This window comes from Vulpes lagopus, chromosome 9 (assembly GCF_018345385.1).
Source record: "Vulpes lagopus strain Blue_001 chromosome 9, ASM1834538v1, whole genome shotgun sequence".
Taxonomy (NCBI): domain Eukaryota; kingdom Metazoa; phylum Chordata; class Mammalia; order Carnivora; family Canidae; genus Vulpes; species Vulpes lagopus.
In genome coordinates, this window is record NC_054832.1 from 4333385 (window position 1) to 4347252 (window position 13868).

Here is a 13868-nt window from a genome sequence, read left to right on the forward strand (position 1 = left end):
GGCCCCAAGAGACCCTTCCTCTGCATGTCTGGTTCCAATTCTGGGTTCATGTTTCCTGGGATCTTGCCTCAGTATTCCTCCCCACCGAGACTGCTTCCTCCTTGTGCATCCACCATGGCCCTCTGCGTCCTGAAATACCAGGGATGCTTCTGACCCAGTAACCTTTGAGCCCTCATGCAGGGAGCCAGGAGGTCCCAAAGACACCGTCTCATTCCTTCCTTCCAGTGAGCTCAGGTGGAAGGGGGCATTGCCCCCATTTCACAGAAAAGCCACTGAGACTTGGGAAACACACACATTGATGTTCTTGCTGTAAGAAGCTGTAAGAAGAGGACAACATAGTTTATAATAGCTCCGGCTTGTTCAAAATCCTAACAACTGCCCATTTAGGGGCAGGCAGGGCTCCTGGGGACTGGAGAGGGAAAGCAAAATGGGGGACACGAGCCTTGACATATGATTACTGCAACCTATTTGCACTTGAGAGCAAAAGTGGCATGTCCAGAGGATGATGAAGAGTGTGCAGGAAAAAGTCACTCTGGCCACTGCACAGCTTAGAGGGCAGAGCAGGTAAGAGCTGGAAGGGACATTCCCATTCAGGCCTGATCTAAGCTCACCCAGGGCCCTTTCTGTGGGGCAGTCACAGCAGTGCCTGGGATCCCCCTGAAGGGGACAGTCACACCAACCCTTACAATGGCACCACTCTGATGCCAGCATGACAGCCACGCTGTGTGCTGTCTCCAAGGTAAAAGGCCGGGTCTTCCCCCCCCCCCCACCCTCCCAAGCTAGTTCATTCTTTGGTGTCTTTCAAGGGCAAGTTTTATCTGAAATAGTGAGATGAGATTTCATGGAGTCTCTACAGAATGGATTGCAGGATTGGTGGGGAAAGAAGAGAGGGCCCTGCCAAATAGGGATTTTCTTCCTGGTGCCTCTTTTCCAGACCAGGGACCAAGAAAGGTCTCCAGAAACCAGGAGATGATTCTCTACATCAGGGGTTTCTGGTATAAGCGGAAAATGTGGCATCGCAAGGGGTAGTGGGCGCGCTTTTATTTCACGGATTCTGAGAGAATGGGATGGAGACATTGGCAGTCAGAGCCGTGCAGAATTCAGTGGCCGACCCATGGTGATTTTATGTGGGACAGTGTTGTGACTTGGTCTCAAAGAAAGTGCCATGTGGTGGTCTTATTGAGCTTTTGATATGTGCCAGGCTGTTGGGTTTGAGTATCAGCCTCCTGCAGCCCCTGACGGAGTCTGGGCCACGCCTCTGGTCCCATAGTGACCCACTCCTACCCATTACACTGCCCAGTGCCAGTTCTCTGCCCTTCTCTGAAAGCAGGTGCTGGATCTGGGAAGCCTTGACCCTCAAAAAACGTGTCCCTGTGGGAACCAACTTATTTTATGTCGTGACCTCATCGTAGAGCTTCTTAGCCATAAAATATAAATTATACGTGTGTGTTTGTACGTGTGAAACTTCTAAGATATATTTATGCCATTGCTTCTAGCGCTGGGTCCCTTTCTCTTTGCTCACGGCTGACTTAATCAGCAGCCCCATCTCCTATTCTTAGCCTGTGCATTAATGTGCATTATTCATGGTTATCGAGTTGGATAACTGTGGTTGAAGGCCTCCTATTTTTATAATAATTAAAGGGTTTAGGGGGAAAATACGTTTAGTTGCTTATGTGCCCTCAAGCAGCCTTGTGGGGTTGGGGGCAAAACGCGGAGGGCGTCCCGTCCCGGGGCCGGAGACCCTGTCCGTGGTGCTGAAGGGAGCCTTGGTGAAGTTTTGAGTTCACGGGATCTCACAGACACTCAGGCACCTGCCAAGCCTAATGGACCAGTCACAGGACCAAGGGCTTTGTACAGGAGGCAGGAGTATTTGTGGGAAGGGCAAATGCTGGGCTGCTCGATGGTGGGACGGGGTGAGGGTGGAGGGGCAGGGGAGGCTGAGGACGTGGACCCTGGACACAGACTGGTGACTTCAGACCCGCTCAGCCACTTGGCAGCTGTGCCACACCATGCAGTTCCTCAACCCCTTAGCCCTTACTTTATTCTTCTATAAATTGGCGACCCTAATACTCCTCATCTCAGAGGGTTGCTGTGAGGATGAAATGAGCTAATGAAAATAAATGACTTATATTTGTAAAAAGTGCTCATAAATGTTAAGTATAATTACCATTACACCAGCATAGGGTTACTATTTTTTTTATACACCAGATGACGTCTTCTGCATCCTGGGCATCGGGGAGGTCTTGTCCCCAGGGGCGGCTGACAGCTGCAAAATGTTGGGGCTCCTGCCTACCCCCCAAAGTGGGGAGGGGTGGGCTCTGTAACTCTGCAAGCCTCGGGAAGCCTGGAGAGTTATTGGAAATTGTGCTCCTCGTGGGCTGATCACGGTATGGGGCGTCCTTTCCTTGCCTTGGTTCGTGTAGAATAATTTGTAGATCATGTGAGAATATAACAGTACCTGGTATTTATAAGCACCGTGGTCTGCCGGGACGCCTGCAACATGCTAGTTAGCTTGGAGGCAAATAGGCCTGCCCTCATTTTAGGAGTGTATTAACCGTGTGACCAAGGACCAAGTGAGTTGACCTCTGTGTGTGGCCGAGCCAGGAACTGTGTTCACGTTTTTTGCCCCCACCACCCACTCCGACCCCCATACTTCTCAGATTTGACAGCATCCGAATCACCTGGAGTGCTTTTTAAACCAGCTTGCTGCCCTCCCCCCGCCCCCCACCCTCCGAGCATCTGGTTCTAACAAGGCCCAGGGGATGCTGCTGCTGCTGCCGCCGGTGCAGGAGCCACACTTCGAGGACCGATGCCCAGAGGACTCCTCCGACCCCACCTGCAAGACCCACTCTAACAGGTGAAATAAGAGGAATGCTTACATGTACCTCTAGGGATAAGGCGATTTCTTTGTCAACATTTAGCAAAAGCCCTGATAGTTAATTAACCAAAAGCACAGGGGAAGCGTCTGAGCTCTCTTTTCTCTATATTTTGCCCAATGAGATAATCACGTAATTCCTGGAGCTCCGGTTCTGAAAGCGGGCATGGGCAGATAGCTGCTGCCACAGGTTACCGTCCCTGTGGGGGTCCCGGTGAGACTGCAAAGGCAGCGTGTGTGCTTGTGTGTGTGGAGAGTGGCTAGAGAGGTCCACCTAGACATGGCACCAACGCTCCGAGCATGAACTGGGGGAAGCCTCTCTTCCCCCAAGCCCTCGTTATCTCCTGTAACGGGTTTCGTGTGCATCATCTATTGTCATCCTCTTGATCTGAGTGACTGCCCACTTTCATGGGTGAAGAGTGGAGGCTTGGATAGTTTGGATAGTTTACCCAAATAAGAGTTCCTGATGCTTGTTTGAACCTCCCTGTATAGGAAGCGTCCCCCCAGGCACTGTCTCCATTGTCTCTTAGTGACCCCCTTGGGCTAGAGGTAGTTCTTCTCACCTGACCTGCTGCACAGGTGAAGTTGCTGAGACCCAGGAGGGGAGGTCCCTTGTCCTACTCGGCTAACAGGTGGCAGAGGAGTCTAGTTCCCTTGTCTTCCCTTCTCTCTCTCTGTCTTCTTTCCTTCCTTCTGTCCATTTCTCTCCTCTTGCTATACTTTATGTGGATCCTTAGCTACACATATTCCCTTTAAAAATCTCTCTGTGCCTGACTTTTACCAAGTCCCGGAGCAACTGCATTCTTCTCCTCTGGTTGACCCACCCCACGGGCTACAGAACATGTTCCTCATTCTCAGTATGATACTTACGACTTGCATTTTAATGATGTCCACACCATTTTCCCCCTTCTGAAAGTAGGGTGGGTCTCTATGAAATGAGGCTCATAGAGGTCCGGTGAGCTTCCTGAGGGGAGGGGGTGTGCGGCTGTTGGAGAGTCCACCTGGGGGGAACTTGGGAAGGTGGATCACAGGGCGTGGTGGTAGTGTTCTGGGAGGCCAAGCTTAGGTGACAAGAAAACATGAACTATTTGGGTCAGGTTGACAATTTTCCTAAAAGCAGGAACCCATCTAATAAATGCCTGGAGCTCACGAGGATTTGCAAGTGGAAATTTTGGGGGTCTATTTTGTAGCGCTGGCTTGGTTACCCTAACCACATAAAATAAGATTGAAAAGAGGGAGAAAAAATAAAAATAAAATAAAAAGATTGAAAAGAGGTGCCATCCTCTCAGACAAGGGAAATAGTCACCTCTCAAGAGACCTCTAGTCTGTTTCTTAAACTGCGAAACAAGGGTAGCCCACCCGTCTCAAAGGGGAGGTGGCTGCTTCCATGACGTCAGCCCATCCTCTAAAACCAATTTGCCAACCTGGTGTGTCCTTGGGAGGCACAGATTCTGTAGCTAGATTTGTGGTCCCTCTTTACAGATGAAGACTGGGTATTAGAGCACCTCACTAATTAGGTGGCGACCATTAGTACTGGGTGATGGAGGGTTTGAAGCAGCAGTTGGCTGGCTCTTGAAACCCCTGTTTTTCCACAAGGCCTTGCTGTTCACTGTGTGTGTCCCTGGGTGTTTCAGACCTGCAAGGCTAACTTTAAGGCAGGAGGGCCTCCCTGCCATCTCCCTTCACAAGCCCATGGGGCTCAGGGAGGGATTGAAGCACCCACAGCACTCGTGGGGCCTGGTGCCAAGCGGTCAGCGGTAATGGGGAGGTGCTGAAACACCAACACCCCACCCCATGGATCTCCTGTCTGGTGAATGAGGGATTCACCCAGATGTGTGTTGGGCATCTGTTGGGAAGTACCAACAAGGCTGGAATGTGACGACCAGGCAGAGGGAAGGTTCTGGAACTCTCTGGAGTTCCTCTGGCATTGTCTCTGGCGTCCTCCCTGGCTCCCTTTATTAGACGGTCCTGGGAGCTCCAATGCCCTGCTGCGCTCCCCCCTTTATTCCCACCAAGACACCCCTTCTCCTGCCTCCAGCTGCAGCAGCCAGAAGACAAGACTGGCCTTTCGAGGACCTGCCATCTGAACTGGGTAACCAACCTTAGGGTGTCCCACAATAGCCCTGATTGTGGAGGGAAGCACCATCCATCAAGGGCACTTCTCCCCAGAGGTCCTAACTCTTCTCTGAGATCCTCCTTTTGGGAAATCTCTAACTTAGCCCTAGAGTTGTAGTGAAGCAGGAGTTAAGTAGGGGGGCAGGGGGCCCAGCATCTGCAAATGCACATGCCATCCACTCAGATGGGTGCAGGATGGGGCAGGGGATAAAATGTGGGTCTTGGGCACAGACAGGGCTACTGGGGCGCTGAGCCCACCCTATTCCTGATCACCTGCATCCCGGCCTGATGAGGAGCACCTGCCTCGGGTCAAGCAAGGTCAGGTGGTTGAAGGAGCTCTGCTGCCTTCCCGGGAAGCGAGGCTGGGGGTGAGGACTCCCTGGGGAAGGGGAGTGGGTCTGGGCAGGCGGGCATGCAGCTTCAGCCAGCCCACTCCTGGCCGTGTCCGCGGCTGGGTGAGCTGGAGAAAGTCACGGCCCTCGGTGCCCGGCTGCCCCGTGTTGAGTGAGGACAAAGACACTTGGCCTACAGGACTGTGAGCATCCGGTGGTCCCGTGCCTGCAAACGCCTCTAAGACACGGGTTCTGGGGCCCAGAGCGGGTCTTCCGCGGACGCTGCAACTCTGGACAAATGATGGAATCTCCGAGCTTGCGTTCAAGGATAGGTCATAGTTGCGCCGTCCCTGTAGACACGTCCTGGGACGAGCTAGAGGCTCCACTGAAGGGAGCGTACTCTGTGCCGGGCACGTTGGACATACCCGTGAGGACTCACCGCCCGCAGCAGCCTCTTCAGAGCCCCTTGCTTTGCACGATTATTAACATCCCTGTAATATTGCGGTCAGCTGGGCCATTCTTAGTGCTAAACAAACAATGCGAGTGGGTGTTTATCGGCGCCAGCTCACGCCCGCCTGCCCTGGGTACCTGCTTTATCCACGGACCGTTGAGTTCCAAAATAGCCCACCGGGGAGGCGGGGACGAGGATCCATCCCTGTTGTGTGGATGTGAAAGTGGTGGCTGAGAAGCCGCCTGTCCTGGCAGCGATTCCTTCATAAGGATGCTGCTGGCAGTTCGACCCCAGGAAGCACCCGACGCCCACTGGTGCCGAGGAAGCGCCGGGTCCCTAACAGTGAACAGCCCTTCCTCTTGTGGAACTTCCACAGCCTGTCCCCTGTATCCGGCCAAGGACAGCCACGGGTACCCGAAGACCGGCGAGAAAGTGCCCTCCCTCCCCGAACCGCACCTGAGTACCCTGCTTGCCAACCGGAGACTGGCTCGTCTTCTGTCCCCTTAGTCCATAAATAAGTCTCCTTTCCAGAACTTTCAACCCCCTTCCAATGACGGCCTGGTCTCCTTCACACAAGTGTAGAGAGGGCTCGGTTTTGCCCACAGTGCGGTGCAGGAAAGCACGGGAGTGTCCCCCTGCATGTGCCCCGAGCCACTGCGGCCCCTCACGTGCCCCGTGGCCAGGTCGGGTGGGCAAGGCCGCCGGACACCACCACCAGCAAGCAAAGTCAAGGCTTCCGGGGAGCCTGCTTAAAGGAACCCGTTTAACTGAGTTTAACTCTTTGTTCCACAAACCTATGAGACTAAAGAATCCCCCACGTTCCCCGACCCCTCACAATCTAATTACGAATCAAGCCGGTATCAACTGAAGCAACCTTGGAAATGTTCTGTGAAGCGCTGCAGAGACATTTAATACTGACTCAGGCTTCACAGTAGCTGTGAGTGTTCCCATTTCACAGAAAGTGAAACTGAGACCCCCCCAAGCTTCCAGATATTAAGTCATTTGCCACATGTGGCTGCCTCCTTCCAGGTGGCAGGGGCCGGCATTCCACCTGCAGGGCCCCTGATACCATGCTCCCCAGGCTGCCCCACCTGGAGACATCCCCTCTGGAAGCCGCCTCAATGTCAACGAATCCCTTCTGTCTCCAGGACTAGAGCCTCCTGGCCCGAGTCTAAGGACCAGATACCGCTTACTGGCAGAGGAGTGTGTTGTGTGAGCACCGGTGCCCTGTCTTCACTGTGAACCCGCTCCAGGAGGGCGGGGGGGGGGTGGCTTCTCCGGCGACCGTCCCACCAGCTTATGATGCACGCGGCACACAGGACACGGCACCGTTCCCCGGCCACAAGTGCGCCTGCACAGCGCAGTCCGTCCAGTCCCTCAGGGCTCACGGGCAGAGCAGCTGGGATGCCCGCGTGCCGCCCGGAGGCCCGATGGCGTCCCCACAGCTGAGCATGAGCTTCACTTCCAAGCCCTCGCTCACCCGGCAGTGAGCCTGCTGCTGGCCTCGTCGCTCACGCAGGCGACAGGCCGGTGACACTCAAGGGTGCAGAGCTGGGACGCAGGCTCACGTCCGTCTGATACCAGGGCCACAGGCGTCCTTCTGTCTGACTTTTCAGTATCACACTGACTCAGAAGGAACATTGGGTCCTCGGGAGGGACTTCACGGAAATTGTAGAGTAGGTGTGTGTGCGTGCGTGGGTGTCCACAAACATGCACGTGTCCTCATTTATGGGTGAAAACTGGAAATGTACAATGACGAGCTGCAGCACACGGTGCTTGCTAAATATTATTTCATCAGGTGGCACATGCATTTGAATGTCCAATACCCTCATTTCGCAGATGGGAGAGCCCGGAAAGACACCTTGACTTGCTCAGCGTCCCACGGCAAATCCACACGGAGCGGGGCGCTGGGCTGAAGGTCTTGATGGAACCCTTTGATTTGAATTGAATAGTGTCGTTGCCCCCACAGGAGCTCAGAGACCCTGGAGTCCCTGGTTTTAAACCACCCATCACGTGTCGGGGGGCGTGTGGGGGACGAGCAGCCCGGCCCGAGCCCCCTTCCTCCCCACAGCTGCCCCAGGAGTGCACCTGCCACCGGCTTCTGCGTGTGATCCGTTACAGTCAAGTGTGTCCCGGCTTAAGGGATCCTTCTAGATGACCGGCTCTAGCCCAGTGGTGCTCAGCCAGGGGCGATTTTTGCCTCCGGGGAGCATTTGGCGGTATCTGGAGACCTTTCTGGTTGTCAGCCCTGGGCAGTGTGAGTGGCGCGTAGGGACAAATGCTGCTGGACACCCTGCAATGCCTGGGACAGCCCGCACGACAAAGGAGCATCGGGCCCAGGTTGAGAAGGCCATGCTCTGGGGTGTGTGACGCTGAGCCCGGAGCAAGGAAGGGTCACACTATGAGTTCGAGGAGGGGCATGGGGCTGACAGGTGCATCTGGATCCCTGGGGCGTCTTGGTAAAATGTGGACCCCAGCCGATGCTGTAGGGCTGCGGGGAAGCCTGAGAATCTGCATTTCCTGTGCTCTCTATCCTGCACTGATTACTTTCCTTCTCTGCCCTAGGGTTCCCTGGGCCCGCCTGGTCCCCCTGGGAGAGACGGCAGCAAAGGCATGCGGGTACGCCTCGTCCCCCACCTCCCCACGGGCCACCGCCTGGTCAGAGCCCGAGTCCTTGAGGGGGGCGGCCTGCACCAGAGCCGGGTGCGAGCTGGGGCTTGTTTGCACCAGGACCTTCCCGGGTCCCCGGAGGTCAGCCTCGTCGTTTTAACGACACCAGCAGCATCTGTTGCCACCGGGCACTGCCTGTGTGCCCTTGGGAACCATGTTCCCACTCCATGGACATGCAGTTCTGCACCGGGGGGTCTTGTCCCACTGCCTAGGCCTGGAACCAAGTTCAGGTTCAAAGTGGGGGCTTGGCCCACGTCCCTGGTTTGCAGCCCGAGGAGGCAGGGTGCGACCCCAGCAGCAGCCCGTCCCGTACACGCAGCCCCCTGGCCTCCCTCTTGTCAGCTCCCCAACTCTACCTCTGCCCTCCCTGCCTCTGAATTAGAACATGCTCCAGAGGCGCAGCCCGAGAGTGATCGACTGGGCAGGCCAGTCTACTCCAGGGCAAAGGGACCCTCTCCCCCGAGAGCCCAAAGGGGCTCCATCCTCCACAGACCCCTCCGCTCCCCTCCAGGGGACCAGGCTCCTCCGTGAAGACGGCCTCCCTCGTCAGCCCAGTCACTATGCTCTCTCCACTGTTGTGTCTGAATCTAGTTGTGCTGACCTCCAGCAGCAGGAGCCAGGGGGGTTGGGATGTGCCCCTGGCAATGTAGACGGGCTCCTTGGCTCATGGAAGGTCTCCAAGGGCAGCCTGGGCCTCCTTTCACTGGTGGTCACCTCGTGTCTGCTATGGGTTTGGAGTTCCAGACGTGGGTACGCCCGGGGCTTTGGGCTGCCCTGGCGTGCCTGGGCCTGTGTCCCGCCTGGTGATGACCAGCGCTCTTTTGTGTGTGCAGGGGGAGCCAGGAGAGCCAGGGCTGCCCGGCGAGGTGGGCATGCGGGTAAGTGTCCCTTTCAGCTTTGTTCATCCCTCTGCTGTTTCCAGCAGGTAAATCTTGGTGCAAAACTGGTTGCTTTGGGCCTAGAATGCTTTCCCTCCTCACCCTTCCCCTATAACCGCGTGTGTGCCCGTGTGTATCTATCCTCGCCTACGTGATTTTTCCTGAATTCTCACAAAAAAGTGAATCATGGCGTGCTCTGCTGTTTGTCTTTTCCATCCGACGACAGATTAGAGCCACCTTTCCACACCTCTTCTCCTAATCCGTGCATTTCATTCCACGATATGGGTGCATCATAACCTACATAGCTTTTTCCCTGTTGTGGCCTGAAATGTTTCTAATTTCATTTGTTTCCTGCTAAAATCAATACAGCAGTCGATGCGTGTGTGTGTGTGTGGAGGGGGGTGTCTATGTGTGTTTCTCTTCGTGTACTGCATTTTACTTCAATAGACTAAATCGCCAAAATTAGGGTAGCTTTGACCAAAGAAAGACACAGTGTAATTTTCACAGATTTCAATAGATAGTCCCAAATTAGTTGCTTAAAATCTGTGGCAGGTCATGGTCCAGGCAGCAGAGGAGCCTCGGGGGCCTTGTCAGGACTTGTCCAATGCTCTGCTCGCCCTAGGGTGGAGGGTGAATGAGGAGCCACAAGAATCAGGCAGGTTTCTCAGAAGCTGGGCACAGATCCTGGCCAGATCGTAGGAAGGCCACGCAGGACACGTGGAAATGGAACTCGCTGCACTGGCGGCATTGCAGCTCGGAGGCAATGCCCTCTAGCCAGCCGTGCCTTGAAGTTGAGCAGACTGGGGTGTGAATCATGGGGACTCCTGCTCCCCCAGGCAGGGGAGAAGCAGGGATCTCTGGGTGTTGCCTCTACCCCTGTGTCTCCTTCCCCTGTGTCTTCTCCCCCTGCCTCTCCTTCCCCCGCCCACACCTTTCTGGTGCACACTCTTCCGCAGGGATTCCAAGGACCACCTGGACTCCCCGGGCCTCCCGGACACGTTGGAGCTCCTGTAAGTAAAGACCTGCCTCTGGAAGGGGTCCTGTTCACTCCTCCAGAGATCGGGGCCCAGGCCCCCTGACAAATCCCCCTCCTGTGTCTACACGGAGGACCCACTGCCTTGCACGTGTCAATGGCAATGTCGTGTTGGTGTCTCTTCCTAGAGCGGAAATGCTGAAACGTTAAGGCACTTAGGAAGCCCCCAGAGATCAAGTGTAAATGCACCTTCCCAGGACCCCATTCCCAGACGGTGAAGCCCAGAGATCTGCACTTTTACCTGGCAGCCCAGGCGTTTCTGATACCTGACCCTAAAGAAGCCATTTTTACCAGCCCTGTCCTGTCTGCTAATTCTCCAGCCCCTAGGCCAGTGCCAGACCCATGATGAATGTCCGGTAACCATGTGCCCCTTGAAGTAAGCGGTGAGCAAATAGACATGGTGTGTAAGGAGCAAAGGGGCTTCTTGGGTGTCTGACCCTATTTTGGGTTCTCATTGAGAGATGTGAGATTAGCTCCCCATGAAAGAAGCAGTGTGAAAGGTCATTTTCAAGCAAGGCAGCCTGCATTGCCTCGGGGGTGCGAGACATTCAACACCTCTGATCTCTGTGTGTCCGGCCGAGATATTGGATGGCATTAAAATGGCAAGGATGTCCAGCTCCCTCCAGAGGCCTGCTTGGTCCACTGAGCCTGTGCCCTCTGGGATAGCGGCCTGTGGGTCTGGGCCCTGTGCCTCTTCTCCAGGGACAGAGATGTGGGTATTATCCCCCAAACCAGTAGGCGGGCCTGGGCAGTGTCCGTCCTCTTCAGGAATGTCCCAGGGTCTTTCCTCCAGAAAAGGAGAGGAGAGGAGGGACTGGAGGGAGTTGCCATGGGAGCACAGGACATACTCAGACCTCTCCAGGAGGGCCACGCACCAAGCTGTTGGCCTGGTCCTGAGCCACCCAGGAGAACCTGCGATGTCATGCGCTGGTGCCGGTGGCCCTGGCATTTCACTGCACACCCCACATGTGGCAGAGGCATGTCTGTGTCCTTCTCTGCCCCTGCAAGGCCGTGTGGGGCAGTAGCCTGCAGGCAGAGCTTCTACAAGATTCTTGTGCTAACCAGTGATGCAGTCCTTCATGGACTCATTTATTCATTCAGCAAGTGCTTATGGGTATCAAGTGGTGGGCACATTCCAGGCTGTGGGGATGCAATGCTGAAGCAATAGGGGCACCGTCCTGGGGGTCCCCATTCTCCTCGGGGGAGGCAGAGAATGTCTTGCCTTGGCTGACGCTTCTGTAACTTTGCTCAGTGGAGGGGGTTCCTAGCATAGGATCCGGGTGCTGCTCCTGAGGAAGGTGGAGTGGATGCAGGACAGGGCAGGGGCCCTTGCCCCAGAGGAGGTGGAGGGATGTGGCTTAAAGGCACCCAGATTTCTTGATCTGGATTTCGTGATCACCGAGGGATTGCAGGTTCTGGGTGGCAGGGGCACTGGCTCCAAAGCCACGTTCCTACCATTGGCCTGGGAAGCTCAGGGGCCAGGGTGTGTTCAAGCCTAGGTGGGAGGATGTGGGTAATCTGGGTCGGGAGGCCAGCCCCAAGAGCTCACCTTGCACCCCAAGCCTGAGGGAGGAGCGCAGGGAGCGTCCCAGCAGACAGGCTCTTCCCCCCTCCCGGGGCAGCCTGTCCGTGGGCCCTCAGGCCTTCAGGTCAGAAATGCTGGACTGAGACGTGTTCTGCTCTTCCCCTCTCCCCGCAGGGTCTCCAAGGAGAACGGGGTGAAAAGGGAGCCCGAGGAGAAAAGGTATTTATGAATATCTGCCTCCACTCGTCACTGCAACTTCCATAGAAAAGAGGAGGAGGGTGCCTGGGACTGATTGTGCTATGCTTGCTCATGGGTGCCAGCGTGTGTGTGCACATGGGAGCCCATGCGTGTATGCACAGGGGTACCTGTGTGTGTGTGCATGTGGATGTCTGTGTGTGTGCATGTGAGAGCCCATGCGTGTGTGTGCACATGGGAACCCATGCATGTGTGCACAGGGGTGCCTGTGTGTGTGTGTGCATGTGGGAGCCCCTGTGTGTATGAGCACATGGGTGCCTGTGTGTGCACATGGGAGCCCCTGCATGTGTGTGCACAGGGGTGCCTGTGTGTGTGCACATGGGTGCCTGTGTGTGTGTGCACAGGGGTGCCTGTGTGTGTGCACATGGGTGCCTGTGTGTGTGTGCATGTGGATGTGTGTGTGTGTGTGCACATGGGAGGCCCTGTGTGTATGAGCACATGGGTGCCTGTGTGTGCACGTGGGAGCCCCTGCATGTGTGTGCACATGAGTGCCTGTCCGTGCACATGGGTGCCTGTGTGTGTGCACGTGGGAGCCCATGCGTGTGTGCACAGGGGTGCCTGTGTGTGTGCACATGGGTGCCTGTGTGTGTGTGCATGTGGATGTCTGTGTGTGTGTGCACATGGGAGCCCCTGTGTGTATGAGCACATGGGTGCCTGTGTGTGCACGTGAGAGCCCCTGCATGTGTGTGCACATGAGTGCCTGTGTCTGTGCACATGGGTGCCTGTGTGTGTGCACATGGGAGCCCATGTGTTTGTGCACAGGGGTGCCTCTGTGTGTGTGCTCATGGATGTCTATATGTGTGTGTGTGCACGTGGGAGCCCCTGTGTGTGTGAGCACATGGGTGCCTGTGTGTGCATGTGGGAGCCCCTGCATGTGTGTGCACATGGGTGCCCGTGTCCGTGCACATGGGTGCCTGTGTGTGTGCACGTGGGAGCCCATGCATGTGTGTGCACGTGGGAGCCCATGCATGTGTGTGCACGTGGGAGCCCATGTGTGTGTGCACAGGGGTACCTCTGTGTGTGTGCACATGGATGTCTATATGTGTATGTGTGCACGTGGGAGCCCCTGTGTGTGTGAGCACATGGGTGCCTGTGTGTGTGTACATGGGAGCCCATGCATGTGTGTGCAATGCGTGTGTATGTGATGGTGTGCGTGCACATGTGGCAGGCGAGGGCCAGTACAGACGGGGCATTTATTTCCCACCCTAGTGTAAGCTCAGGGCCAGGGGGGCATGGGCTCGGCTCCTGCAGGCGCTACAGCCCCTCACACAGGCGGGTTAGGGTTTCCAGGCCAGGGTGGGGAAGGGGGTGTTGACGGAGCCCGGGTGCCTCCATGGGCTCGCATCTCACTTAGCAAAGTTACATAACTTCTCTGCTCTTCGGTTACCCTAACTCTCAGACCAATGGGAGGGTGGGTGGTGACAGTTGTGTCGGGGACCCACAATTAGCCTCTGTCACCGGGCATTGGGAACGGATCCAAGCTGACACTCTCAAGTGCACACTGCCACAGCAGCCGGCACACTTGAGGGGACCTGGGGGGGTCACCGTTCCTTCATAGCCTAAGCCAGCTTACCACAAGGTGACCCCAGACCAGACCCTTCCGCGTGAGCAACTGTCATCAATTGCTCAGGGTCCGGCGGGTGGGAACAGGGCCCGCACAGAGGTGGGCACCGCATCCTCGGGACCCGCAGACCCGTCCTGCAGATGCAGGGCTGGGACGGAGCCCTCCGTGCC

General features: G+C 56.0%; 1 protein-coding gene across 1 annotated transcript in view; it reads left to right on the forward strand.

Annotated features, from left to right (window-relative positions):
- COL22A1 (collagen type XXII alpha 1 chain) overlaps window positions 1-13868 on the forward strand; it is a 243170-nt gene that overhangs the window by 73174 nt on the left and 156128 nt on the right. The window contains exons 12-15 of the mRNA XM_041769448.1: window positions 8339-8392; window positions 9277-9321; window positions 10278-10331; window positions 12054-12098. Coding sequence (XP_041625382.1) covers window positions 8339-8392; window positions 9277-9321; window positions 10278-10331; window positions 12054-12098 — 198 coding nt within the window. The remainder of the gene's footprint in view (window positions 1-8338; window positions 8393-9276; window positions 9322-10277; window positions 10332-12053; window positions 12099-13868) is intronic.